We start from the raw sequence: 14,133 nt of genomic DNA, 5'->3' as shown, positions 1-14,133 counted from the left end.
GGTCACTAATTTACCAATTTAGTCACTAATAAGACTAATCTAGGTTCTCGGCCCTGCAGAGCACTAATCATTTTGGACCCAATCCAGAAAAGCACTTAAATGTGTGTGTGACTTTTAGCTCATGAGCCTGAAGCAACTTGAGAGGGATCAGACATGCCTGATTAGGCCCAGAGCACTCATTACCCTCCTGGACAACAACACATCCCCCTAGGACTGACCAGCACCAGGAGATGACCCTCCCAACCCCCTGTCCACACTTGTGGAGATGGAGAGGACACTCCCTATGGGAGCTAGTTCAAAGCAGGAGCTTCTGTCTGAAGCAGAAAACAAAATGTTTGGGCTTAAGTTGGCCTTTGAGAACTCTTCCTCAAGGAGTTCCTAATGACCTGCAATTCCCCTAGCATGCATGCAACATCCAAGCAGCTGAAAACAACCCCAACTGAGGTATGGCAGGGCTTGCAAGAGCTTCTGTGACACGTTCCTAGTGGCAGCAAGACCACCTTGATGTAAGCTTGTATTTGGGCATTGGTTTAAATAATTTATACAAGGTTATACAAATAAACAAACTTGACAATTCAGTGATTGTACAGCAAACAAATCCAATAGTACCTAAGGAAACGGAAAATTCCAAAGATGATGGCTGTTACCAAAAAACAGCTCAGAAGATAATTTCTTCAAAAAATCAAACTCAACCTCATTTCCCCTTTGAAAATCCATGAACAAAGTATTACTTCATTCTTCTTTAAATCACATTTACAAAAGCACTTTTCATGTTCCAGAAAGTTTATATCTAATGAATAGTGAAAAAGTTTATATTTAAAAATAAAAGCAGGTTTTCAGCAACTAAAATGATGAAGCGGTTGATGAACTAAATGTTCTTTTGTTCAGTTCTGCATGATAAATATCAGATGTCACTTTGCAGTAACAACTATATTTTAGCATACTGTTGTATGTTTATCAAGAATTTGTGTTTTTAACTAACAAGGTTATTATTTCAATTGATGTGCTATGTCCCTGTGACATATTGAATATGTAATACAAAGCTTTTCCAGTTTCTCTAAATTGGTAAATTCTCCCACTAATTTATAAAAATATACTCACCATTGTAAGGGGGAACATTACTTTCCTAATGGCCAGAATTATCCATTTAATTTCCATGATTCACAATTATTCTACTTAATTTGAGAACTTGAGAATTCCTTTGAGTAAATGTCAAGTCCAAGTACTGAAATCTAGACTGGAATGAATTGCCTAAATAGTGCTGGATCTTAATTTAACTGATTCTGTCCCAAGCCAGTTCATATTTTTGTATTTTTGTGTACTATATTTTTGTGACATGTAAGTATTCTCATAGAAAGGTGAAAATATATCTTTGTTTCAGTTTCACTGTACTATCTGCTATTTTGTTTTGAAAACTTGGCTTCTTCTCTCTACCTCATAAAACTTAAAATCAATACAAGTTCCTCTTTTCCTGAAATTCCACAGAACTGAACAAACCACTGAGGCTGCAGTAACTGGCAGTTCACCATCCCCAACAAGATCACATTAAGGGAAACTACATCTGTACAGTAGATAACTACAACATCAATTAATTATACTGCCCAGATCTGCAGGACTTCAGTTGCAAAACACCCTGGCTCAGATGTGGATCTAAAAGTCAAACTAAAACTTGGCAATTGGTTGGAACTAATTCATACTTTCACATTAGCAGAAGGCAAACTACTCATTACTTACAATGAATTAAAGATTCCTGTACAGGACACAGTTTTAAATTTTTAATTAGAAAAGAAGACTACAGGCCACACATACACACAGACCACTCTCAGAGGTGGAAAAATTGTCACACACACACACCTCTGCTATACCAAGGGACTTAGCAATAATAAATAGTGAAACAGTATTGAAAAGAGACAGACAGACACTGTTAGTACCAAGGTGAGATATGGGAAAGAGAGACAGGATAGATTAAGCAAAATAAATGAACCATCACAAAAGTACATACATGTTTACATGTTCCTCATAATGACAGTTGTGGAAATAGATGGTTTATGTAAATGTGTGACTTTTGCCATCACTACTCACCCCACTAATGCTTCTATGCAATTCATTAACATTCTAGCTACAGTTTCACGCTTGCACAACTCAAGTATAAAAATAAGATATCCAGCAATACCACACAGCCCAGATTTCTACTGTTTCCTTTTCAAATCCACAGCAGTGGGCTTCATATTATTGCCATCTAATTAACAGCAGTGCTGCTTTTATGATAGATGACGAGGAAGGCTGAGAGTGACTCAGCCAATGGAAGATGTGAATGTGGTGAAATCATCTTCTGCAGGACATTCATGCTTCTTAAATGAGCTGCTAGGGAAGTTTCATCATGTGTGCATAAGGAAAAAGTCTCCTACCTGTGAAGGTTGACTGTACCTCGGTCTGGTCTCTGGAAATGAAGTTTTATCCTTTGAGTCTCTACTTTGATCATCAGCTGTGTCACCTACCAAAGTTAAAAAAAAAACAAAAACTTTTAAATCACTGAAATCCTTCATATTTTACATAAAGTAAGAAAACCTCTTCAGTCTTCCTAAAATCAAATTATACCCTGAGAAAGGGGACTCTGTTGCCACATTTATATTTACAATTTTGAACATGAGAGAACTAAGAAATTTTGAACATAAAGACAAAAGTGTTGAGAAGTGATCTGCAAAACCCAGGAACAAATTTGTATCAATTATTTAAAGGAAAAAATTCTTGAGGAAAAAGGGGAGAAAAGAGAAAAGCAAGGCCCCTATTTTTGCATACTTTAGGACCATTAGGTTCTAATACTTAGGAAATGGTACAAAGCAGTGTGACTATGTAGTGGAAGGGAGATACCAGGTGCACATCTAGCACATCCCAATCCAATGTCAGGCTAGAAGCACTGTTACTCTAACCTCATTCATAGCCTCATTTCCACATGGTTGATATCTGTGCATGAGTGCAGAGAGAGAGACAAAGCATTCTGAGAAATGGCCTGGTTTTGACTGTATGGGGACAAAGACTGCTTGGCAGGCTGGGCACTAATCTCCTCCCACTGCATACACAGGGCTACCTCTGCCCAGGATTTTACCAACATACAACTCAGTCTATCCCAAAAGCTGCAGCTGGTACTGATCTAAAGATGGGCAGATCACAACCATAAACTACAGACAATCTTCACATTTATTTTTAAGACAGAAAGTAAATTAATAATTTATTAATTAATTTAAATAATAAATTTTAATAATTTTTATTAAAAAGGTAGAAGTAGTTAAAAAAAAATAAAACCAACAAAAAAAAACCCCAGAATTTGTTTCTCAGATGCAAAACAAATATCCACCTGTCCTATCTTCTCCAATTTTATTTGTCAATGGAAGAGTGTACCAGAAGCTGTAAAGATTTTGCAGATTATCTCCTTCTGCTGTTAGTACTAGTCAGTAAATAGTTTGTAAGAGGAGACAACTGAAAAAGATTAAAGATTTAGTTACATAATTTTGGTTTTATTTTTTTTAAATTCATACTGCTTTCTGTAATGGCGTATTTTGGAAGTCTGTATCTTTAAAGAGTCCTGCAACAATTCAAAATAAAAGAGTTCAAGTTACTGTAGTTTAACTTTGCTAAACCAGTGGTTCTGGCTCCCCTATTCAATTTTTTTCAGAGGTTTACTTAGAGCCAATGCATCAGGCAAAAGCCTTTGGAAACAGCAGCCAGCTTCTGCCTGTGTCCAGCTAGGCTGAAAAGCCAATGGCACTCAGGTCCATGCATGTTTGTTCCATACTGCCATGGCCCCCCAGGTCTGACTGGTAAGATCCCTCAAGTACTATGCAATATTTGGTAGTTTCTTTATGAAAACAAGCACTAATATCTAATTTTTGTGTCTGCTTTTAATACCCAAGTATTATTCCTAGCAGTGTATGCAGAGAATAATCATCATTGTCTTTGTCATGGGTCTATGATGCCTATTAATTTCATTAATGTCTACGCTTTCTAAGGCCTTTTCTGGAGCTGAAAGATGTTTCTTAGTAAACTAGTAATTCTCTACATAAAATACTCCAAAGCACTTGCATTCACAAGAGCTATTAAAAAAAAGGGGTTTGGGAGAATGAAGGAGATGGGGATTCAGTTAATCTCCCATTCAGTATCTTGAAAAACACAATTAGTAAGCACCTTTAAGATAATAAGGCAAAAAACAGTCATGAAAATCATGAATGTTAAACAATTATTTTATATTTGTAGTGAAGTAAAGGCCTGCAAACAAAAATTATTATAAACTTTGTAAATGCACCCTGCCTCAGGGAGGTGTAAAAGTGGTTAACAGACACAGTAAGAGGGCAGTAAGGTGTATTTTTGGTACACTTGCTGTGGATGAGACTGCAACCAGATTTAAATTGTACCAAATTTCGGCCAGATCAGTTTCTCCAGGAGTAAGGCTACTTAAGCACTTTGAGAAGCCTAACGAAATGGTTTCTCTTAACAGTGGTTAATCTCCAAGGGGCTTCAGAGATGGGTTGAAGAAACATCTGCTGTGAATGGTTTCAATCATGCTAAGACAAGGAGGATGAATGACCTTTTTGTGTTCCCTTCTAGTCCTACATTCCAAGATGGTGAAGGTGCTAGGAGGCTGCAGTGAGCTGGACACGCTCAGCAAGTGTATAAGGGCAGGGCTGTGTGGGCAGTCAGTACCAATGGGACATACTGGGTGAAGCTGGGTGTTTACATCAACACACTGAAAAAAGTTACAGAAGGGATTCAATAAACACAAGAACCAAATTTCTACTCCTTGTCTTTACAAATCATTCCCGAGAAAGCATTCCAAAGTTTTTGTATGAAAGAACACATTAAGAAAACCCAATGCTTATGTGTTAATGCTATCCAGAATATACCTTTTCCCTGTGATTAGTATTCCTTAAGATGAAAAGAGTCTTGGTTTCTAATCAAGACCAAAAGGTCATAAATGTTCATGAGAGAGGAAGAATAAGAACAACTCATTTAGAGAGAAATGAAATTTTTTACTTAGAACTTTGTCATCCAGCTCCCAAAATTCACAAGCTCAGTATAGGAATACCTGTATTGTTTCACAATTCAAAGTCTTTGTGAAACAGCATTTCAATGCAGAATTTTTCTTTGATGAAAAAAAATAAAATGGGGAAACTCTAACATCTTGCCAAATTTTCAGGCATATGGTCCTGCGAGGATAAGCCATGACTCTTTGTACAGATTTTTATTATTTGAGTTAATGGAGTTAAAGCAGTGATAGGCAGCTGCCAAAGACACCAAACTGTCTAAGACATCCAGCAGGATGGAATGTTTTTCCAGATAAATTGGTATTTTCAGAGTACTTCTTTCACTGGTTCCTATCTCAAATATTCAACCAATTAGTCATCCTTATTTCTACTGGCCCAAATAATTAATTAACTGTGACATACCTCTCCAGCTCTATCAATTCCCAACCCTATCTAGCTCGCCATAGCTGACTCATCATGTTTAGCGACCCAAAATTATTTTTTGGTAGTTTTGCTGTTGTTGTTGTTTTGTTTTGTGGTTTTGGGGTGTTTTGTTTGTTTGTTTGTTTAGCTTGCCTTGGTTTCCCATTGACTTTCAGACTAATCTCTTTCCTTAAGTGGAGTCATAGTTTGTCTTTCCTCTTCAGGCTCAGCCTTTAAAATGCTTCCCTCTGCTCTGGGCTTTCCTCTTTTCCTCTGCAACCCTGTGATCTCCTCTTCCTACCCACCTACCACTATGTGAGGAAGGGGGATGATGCCAAATACCAAACAGACAGACATCCATGAGAGCACAGACCTTTGGGTGCAGGAACTGTGTGAATCCTTTTGAGCACTGCAAAGATTTTAGTTGATAGCTTTTGACTGGGGAAAAACCCCAAACAACCAAGCCACCCTCCCCTCCAAACACTGGGAGAAAACCCCACCAAGAAAACCAAAACAAGTTCTCTTACACAATCTTGATGTAAATAGGTATACCACCATATTTTTGCCAAACTAAGCAACTGAAATCTGGCTCTGAAGAAGGATCACAAATGCATGACCTTAGTGGAAAGTGCCCCCATAAAGTCTTTCATCAGAACTGAAATTCATCAGAACTGCAAATATGTTCACAGATAAGGGCAGAAGGACCATGGTAATCACCTAGCCTAAACTTCTGTAAAAATAGAGGCCATAAGACTGCTTGAATTAATTTGTTTGAACTAGAGCAACTTTAAAGCTGTATTTAAATCAGGGGATAAAAGACAAAATTGCTTATTTTAAAAACCACTTAGATTCTGGCTCATATATTCCTTGGTTTAAGCATTGTGTAAATTTCAGTCATAAAACTCCTCTAGAAAATAAATCTCAGTCATATATCAAAAAATGATGTATACTGTTTAAAGTCTATAAGAATTAGAAATGGAGGGCACTTCATGAAATGTAATATGGTTTAAATATCAGCAGCATAATCTGTAATATGCAGTACATTACTGGGAAAATTTATCAGGAAAAAAACAATCATGCTCATTGCTGTAAAACATTTCCTTCCTTATCAATGGGAAAATATTTAAAGTTTGAAAATAAAGTAGTAGGCATATTTATCCTACTGTCCAGATAAGCTTGTATTTCAAATCCCCCATCTTGGGAGGCTGTTTTTAAGTTATATTAAGCCTTTTCCAGGCCCAAATAATCAGTGTTGCACTGAAAGATCACAAATATGTTTCTCCTTTCACTAAGCTGATGCTGGATTTTCACCAACATTCTCCAAGTTCCACTGGTATCTTTTTCTAAGAACTGCAGCCAGGTGTTCCACAGGAAAGAAATACCTAGTCCAGTCCTCAGTATATACTATGTATATCCTCCCTCAGAACTCAGAGTTTTTGGTATCTTTAGAAATGTGCATTCAGCTGCCTATCTGGACCTCAGCAAACTCTCATATAGAAAGGTTCACCCACAAGTTTGGCTTCTACTCAACAAGGAAGTGGTGTTTCTATTTATACTCTTTCCTCTTCCAGCATTTTGTTAACTTCAAGCTGTGTAGTCTCTTGATCAACAGACAACATTTAAAAACCTAGCCCACCCTCAGTTTAATAAATTAAAACCAATTGTAAATGTACTTTATAATGTAGACTGCCATTTGTCCTGGCCTGTGGAAAACTCCTGTGAGACACTGAAGCACGTACAACACAGCAAGCAGTAACTAGCTACCAAATATATGGATTTTCAAATGTCACCTTCAGCTTCAAAAGGAAGACAGCTATTTTCCATTATATTTTAGTTAGTTGCTTAACTCTTTGTTGCCTGTCATTATCTTCTATGTCCTGCACAGAGATGGCAAGAACAAAGAATATTCTGGCTTCTACTTGGCAGCAAAAAGACAAAAAGTTTTAAGAGAGGATTAGTAAGATCTGAAAACAGGAGAGACTGTCTCTGTGGAAGCATCAAAGTTTTACTGCAGTTTCTTTTCCTTCTTTCTTACTCATAAATCTTCCCCTCTCTCCCTGAGATAAGGAAGAAAGGTCAGACGCAGCAATTTTTAGTTACCCTGCTCCAGGATAAACTAGCAGAACTTCAGGCTTCAGCTCATCAGTCCTGACAGTGCTTTCAATCTCAGGAGGTATTTAAGAAGTATTGTAATTCCCTCTGAACATCTGTGTCTCAGGAGTCCCTGCAATGGCACTTCCCTGCAAAGGGGATTGATGGCATCACTTTTTCAAGTCCTGCTCTCCTCTCTGCCTCCAGGTCTTTCAGCAGGGATGAAATGTGTTTCTGCTCAGTCTCTTCCAGCCCTGCTTGGTTCTCACACACTCACTTCCAGGGTTGCACATCTTCCACTTACCAGCCAGTTTCTACCCAATGAGTGAGCTGGGGACTGCACTGGGGTGGTGCCAGGGAACCTCAATGGCAATACCCCAAACACAGAATTGTGCTGATTTTATGGGGCCAAGACAACTAACAGAAGATGGGGAAGGCAGCAGGAAGACCCTTAGAAATCTTTGCTGATGAGCAGAGAAGCACTGAATAGTTTGGGTTGGAAAGGAACTTTAAAGATCATCTATTCCACTTGCCCTGAATGGATTGTACACAACAAGCTTTAAGTAATTTAACAGTTTGCATTGGTGATCAAAAGATCATTCAGTGATCCATCTGAATCAAAACAGGCACTGGCCAGTGCTCTCCTCTTCCATGGCACAGATGGGACATTGATGAATAGTTGGTTCCTCCATTTTCTTAAAAGTGGGACTATCACACTGTTTAGTATTAGTGCTAAAAAACTACATCTTAATCTTCATTATCTCCATGTGTGCATGGCCAAGACATTGTAGCCTTATAAGAATATATATCTAGTTGGCAAAACAATGAAGTCATCCTACTTTCAGGTCACCTCATCCTGGTTTCATATTAAAGCTTTTCATATCAACAGCAGTTTCATTTCAACAAGCTAATAATATCCCCTAAAAAAAACCCAACATATCAGCAGAAAGATTCTCCACAGCTGCAACTTCCAGCAAAACAAGAGTTTAAGAGTTTATGCTGCATAAGGGTGAGTGAGAAGGAAGTCTGGCTAAGTCCATGCTGAGGCAGAGGTCTGGTAAGTGTTTGGCAGCCTTACATTGAGTTTTAATGGTGTATTAAGAGGTCCTACAAATAAATTTTTGATAGGGGGTAGAACTTAACCAGTATCTTCTCTAATTCTCCTGATGAACCATGAGAAAAATCTATATAAACCCCGCAATGACAATCCTTAAACTGATTTCCTCAAACTTGTAAAAGGCAGGGGAAAAACTATAACAAGGTAAACATTACCCTGAATGGTTTTGCATTGGCAGACATGAAGCAACAGGGTTCAGTCCTTTCCCAATTAAGAAGAATAGTAAATCCAGCTACAGCACATGCCATTGGAGATTATGGGAGTGGCACTCCACACTGCCACCCAGTCTGATTTTGGTATCCCATTCTTCCGCAGGCATTCTTAATGTGGAGTCTCCATTTTCCTAAACAATTTTGTCAGGGTTTCCTAAACAATTCTCAACCTGCTCCCACTATCAAGATCACACTGAAACCATAGATTAAAAGCTTCCTTGTGAAAAATATTTTGTTTTCCCAAACAAAAAGATAGATAGCAACAGAGAAACAATATAAGAGGATTAGAGGATCCTGTAGTTTCCATATCCCAGATCTACATATTTTAAAGTTTGCAAAAAGTGTTTTATTTCTGTGCTTTTCTATATTTCCAACTACTTAAAAGTTTCACTTCTTTCAAAGCTTTCCTGAACTCTGAAACAAAGGACCCTTAGAGTTTCACTCTAACTCCATCTCCAAATACTTCACTGAGGCTAAATCATTCCAGCTCCTCCGACCCCCATTGAAAAGGCTCTCTTTTAAGAGGTGCCCAACTCTTCCAGAAAGCTGATGAATCCAAAACCAAAGTTTCGTAGCAAAATTTTGGTTGGAAGGAATCCTGGAGATCACACCAGTCCAATCTCCAGTTCAGTGCAGGGCTAACTTCAAAGTGAAAGAAACTACGTACCTCAGGTTGTTTGGTGGAATTTTGAGGCTCCAAAGAAGGAGCTTCCTCAGCATCTCTCATCTCTCAGTTTTTTCTATCCCTCTGCTGTTTGTTACATTCAGGTTCACGGTCACATTTAAAGCAAGCTATAGAATTAATTAGTCCATGAGCCACAATCCTCATGATGAAATGTTATTTTTCATTGGTTTTATGTTATGAGACTTTCATCCATGCAAGTAATTTTCATCCCTTATATGTGCATTCCAGCCTTTCTCAGTAGTCCACTGAACTCCCTCACCACAGCATATCTTTCCAGAGATCTTGTTTTTCCATTTTGCTATTTGGAAATGCTATTCTAGACTTCATTACCTTAGATATTGCCACACCTTTCTTATCAAGCTGTGCTATCAGAATGAGCAAGTGATGGGACTTACCAGCTACTCAATACAACCTTAGGACTGGAGCAATCAACACTATAGATCCAAGTAAGGGCTTATGACATGTTCAGTCATTTTATAAGGAAAAGGTTGAAAGAAAAAGCTTAACAAGATAAACGTTTATCTTCTAAGTCTTCTGACCCAAGATTTGTGCTTATCTCTGTGTGTGCCACTGCCTAAGGGGAACCTCAAAACTATTCACTGCTCTTCTGATGTTCAACTGATATTGTGTGGATAAGCCCCCAGCATATCTATTGCATGTTGGTATTTATCATAAATATTGACCCCCCCACAAAAAAAAAAAACAGCAAATCTGCCTAGAAGGTATAGATCAGTCTCTTCATGCACTAAGTCACAGTTCTTCACATTCCTAGAGACCCTCTCAATCTTCCTGTCATTCACTTCAGCTGTCAGTTAAGCCACTCCATATCAAAACAAAAGTAACCTTCCAAGGCCAAGTGAATCACACTTTTCCAGGGAAGCAAACCATTAATCTACTTTTTTGAAAAGTTTTATAAACTGATTAGTTCTCTTTTTATTTTAGACTCAGTGATATCTGATTATCATGGTGAGCTAGACCAGCTCAATCATCCCACAGAACAAGCACATTGTTCTAAGATTAGGAATAAATCAAAAAGTCCCTTGCATTTTTAGATATTTAGAAGAGTTTAATGTTAATTCATATAATGTCTTTCCACTTCACTCTCAAATCTGCTTCCTTGTAGTGGAAGATGACTACACTTCACATAATCCTACTCTGCTGTATCAATAGGCTGAGGCTTCTTTTGCAAAAGTGCAAAAGAAGCCTCAGTTTGCAAGCTTAATTTTCTTCCAGGATTACAGTCTCCTTCTAGATCCTTTTTGCTTTTCCAAGGGACAGAGATAAAGACAACATTGTTTCCCTTTATTTGTTCTATTTCTCTTGCCTAACTTTCTCTTGTTTACCTTTGAAGAATATGACAGTCACAATCTTCCCAATCCTTCCTGCGTTTTCTTACTTTGCTTGTGAGGACAATAAAAAGTTTAATCTCAAAACAATAGAAGTCTTTACCTCTTCAGTTCCTGATGAACGGTAAAAAGCTTTGGGGAAACATCAGTAATAACAACAAACTCAGAGGAAGACAATAGCACAGCTCACACAGAGTCGTGCTGGCAAGCAACCTCCCCTTTAACATGTTCTAGCAGCATTATTTCCTTGTCACTAGCTAATCCAACCTATAAAACCTATCCCAGATTACAGGCTCAGTTGTTTTTCAAAGGCATATATACACTGTAACATTCCACTTTCCACTATGAAATTAACATTATTTCAGTATCCTCACTTAACTGTGACATTAGGACTCCCTTCTTCCTGTTTTATTCATGATGTGGTTCTAAAGGCAATCCTGTCCAGAAAGCAAACAGCACACACTGAAGCCCACTGATGGGGACAGAGATTTTCCTAGCACTTAAAAACCTGCTGCATGGTCTGCCTGTTCAGTGTCTTGGTTACACTGAAATGCAACCTGCATTTCAGTAGGTCCAACATGCATTAAATTAATTTGCTTGTCAAAAACTGAGATGCTGATAGCCTGATATTTGCATATGAAGCTTGTTACATAAATGTAAATTATATTAGAAAACAAACAATGCAAATTTAAGCTGGTTTCCTATGGAATTAGATTTACATGACCAGTCTTCTGTCCTTGATAACACAGGGAAACGTTGTCAAATTTGGTTGAAACTGGCACAGAGATAGAAGATTTGGAGATATTTAGAATTTACAGAATATGACCCTCTATGGCTGGGTAGTAAAAAGAGACTAGAAGTAATGTCCCAGCTGAAGGAAAAACCCATTGCTCTGTTATTCTTGGCCTGCTTGATCAATTGGCAAATACTTCTGTGGTCACTGTGAATGAAGGGAAGACAAGGGAGGCCACTGTAATAATGCAGGGAAATGCTCAGGGCTGTTCTAGCAGGGTAGAAGGACTAGGAAATCCTCAAGGAGATCCTTGATAAACTATTCCAGGGAACACTGTGTTTTATTCTCTTGATAGCATTTCAGCTATTTGAAACAAGAAATTCTCTTTTTATAAAGAGGAAGAGAGGAAAAATCCCACCTAAAAATTTGTAAATCTATCAGTCGACTCCTATTAGGGCCGCGTATATCCTTGTCCCACGATGCACTGAGATGAACTCATGATCACACACAGCCTCATCCCAATAACCAGCCTTCAAGTGAGCAGCTGCCTACAACATTCACATTACCTGTTACAAACCTTTTGTCATGTCATCTAGAAACTCTCTCTGAAAGTACCAGAAGGCTGAGTTAATACTTTGTGGGAGAAAATTGGTAATAGGACAGAACACTCATTTAAGGTAACTTTTATGTAGCACACTTATGAGAAATCTCCAAAGTAATAATCATTTCATACCCAAATGCTACTATCCTCTCAGAGTCATGGAAACCCCACTAATTTTGAAACAAAGTTAAGCAGAATTATTTAAAACATAAAGACCATACACAAAGTTATATAGATACCCTGAAACACACTTAATGTCTGCATGCCATACAGGCACAGACACTTTCTTCATCATACAACTGATGAAGAAAGTTAAATCATTATACCTAAGATTCTACTATAGAAGGCTTACAAATACTGTGGTTCAAAAAATATTCCCTACGTTTTTCTTTTTTTTTTTTGAAATTATTTGCTAGACAGCAGCCTGTAAATCTTATGTCACTGTGACTATATAATGTCAATTCTGAGCAGAAAACCTTATGGTACATCCACTGCTGCTTTTGCATTTCTGAAAACATGCTTGCAGACTATTTCTGAACAGGATGGGTTTTTTTCTCTGAAAAGGATAAATTCACTGCATTTTTTTGTAGTGACAAGCACAAATTTATAAACATACCTAATTTATAAACATACCTAAACATACCTCTGTACCTAAAACTGGTACAGAGAGGCTTTAAGTATTTTTTAAAAGGAAAACCTACATCCAAAAGCAATCTCAACAGATTATTCAATAACAAAGTATCTCTGCTTCCATAACTTCTTGAAAAACTACTTTTGATTTAGACTGTTAATTCTGTTGTATTAGTACCATCTTCTGATCTCAGACTTACAAAGGGATCTAAAACGAATCAACCAAGTCTTCTCACAAACTAAAACATAAATCCATTTAACAAGTCCCCAGAAAGGACAAAAACCTGCATAGTAGCTGAATTTTAGATCATACCTCTGTCATGAATAACCAGCTCCACACTGATGATTAAAGGACTACCTAATTTTATTTATTTATTTAGAGCACATAGGTCAATAATGTGGATTAACTAGGATTAAAGTGTTATTTTCTGATTATTTTTGTGCTTTAAGCTGGTTTAGTATTTCTAGGAACTTTATTCTAAATCCAGCTTTGTAGAAGAAACTATACCACAGAACTTCTGGATTACTCTTGACTAGTGTAAACAAAATGGAAATGTTCATTTCAACATATTACTGCTAGATTCCTTGGTTTTAATGGCAACACCATAAATAGTATTAAATATTCCCAGATTTTTAGTATGTCTGGCTTCATTACTTTAAAACTTTTTAACTATTCAGTTGCATTTTTGCATTGCACAAACATAGCAATGCAGATCTGTTAGGAAAAAAAAATAATCAGCAGAAAAAAAAACTAGAATAATTCTTTAAAACTATCCAAAGAGCAGGGCAGAAGTTAGTTTGGGGAGGAGAAAAAGAGATGAATAAAAATTCCTGAACAAAGGAATTTGCTTTACAAAGTCTAAAAAAGCCTCACCACAGTAAAATATCCATTTACAAAGATACAAGAGCAACAGATCTAAAAGTCCAGCTGATATGTTTTTGGCTGTATCATTCACTGAAATGCCCAAATGCTTGAATGTACACCAAAAAGTGACATTAACACTGCCCACAAAGCAAAGAAAAAAAATCATAATTGTGCAGTACTTGAATCATTAATTTTAAAGAAAAATCTGCCAGCACTTTGTACCATATTCTTTTTATATGTGGAGAAAATGAAGAAAGGTCAGAGCAGCTGTTTTATTATCAGCTGTTCATGGTGTGAAACTGAGGGCTACAAACACTTGTGTTAAGTTATGCCTGCACTGTAAATCAGTGCCTTCCCTAAACTCTGCATTGAAATGGAATTTTCCAGCTGAATGTTAAACATTTCAATTTGT

At 37.4% G+C, this 14,133-nt stretch overlaps 1 protein-coding gene across 6 annotated transcripts in view; it reads right to left on the bottom strand.

Moving 5' to 3' along the window:
* Window positions 1-14,133, bottom strand: part of UMAD1 (UBAP1-MVB12-associated (UMA) domain containing 1) — a 79,116-nt gene that overhangs the window by 15,853 nt on the left and 49,130 nt on the right. For all 6 annotated transcript variants that reach the window (XM_009085994.4, XM_018909449.3, XM_018909448.3 and 3 more), the window contains one exon: window positions 2,409-2,494. In XM_009085994.4, the coding sequence (XP_009084242.1) occupies window positions 2,409-2,494 (86 nt within the window). The remainder of the gene's footprint in view (window positions 1-2,408; window positions 2,495-14,133) is intronic.

The sequence above is a fragment of the Serinus canaria genome, chromosome 2, assembly GCF_022539315.1.
Source record: "Serinus canaria isolate serCan28SL12 chromosome 2, serCan2020, whole genome shotgun sequence".
Lineage (NCBI taxonomy): Eukaryota > Metazoa > Chordata > Aves > Passeriformes > Fringillidae > Serinus > Serinus canaria.
The sequence above is the reverse complement of the archived record's forward strand: the minus strand, read 5'-3'. Positions and strand labels throughout refer to the sequence as shown.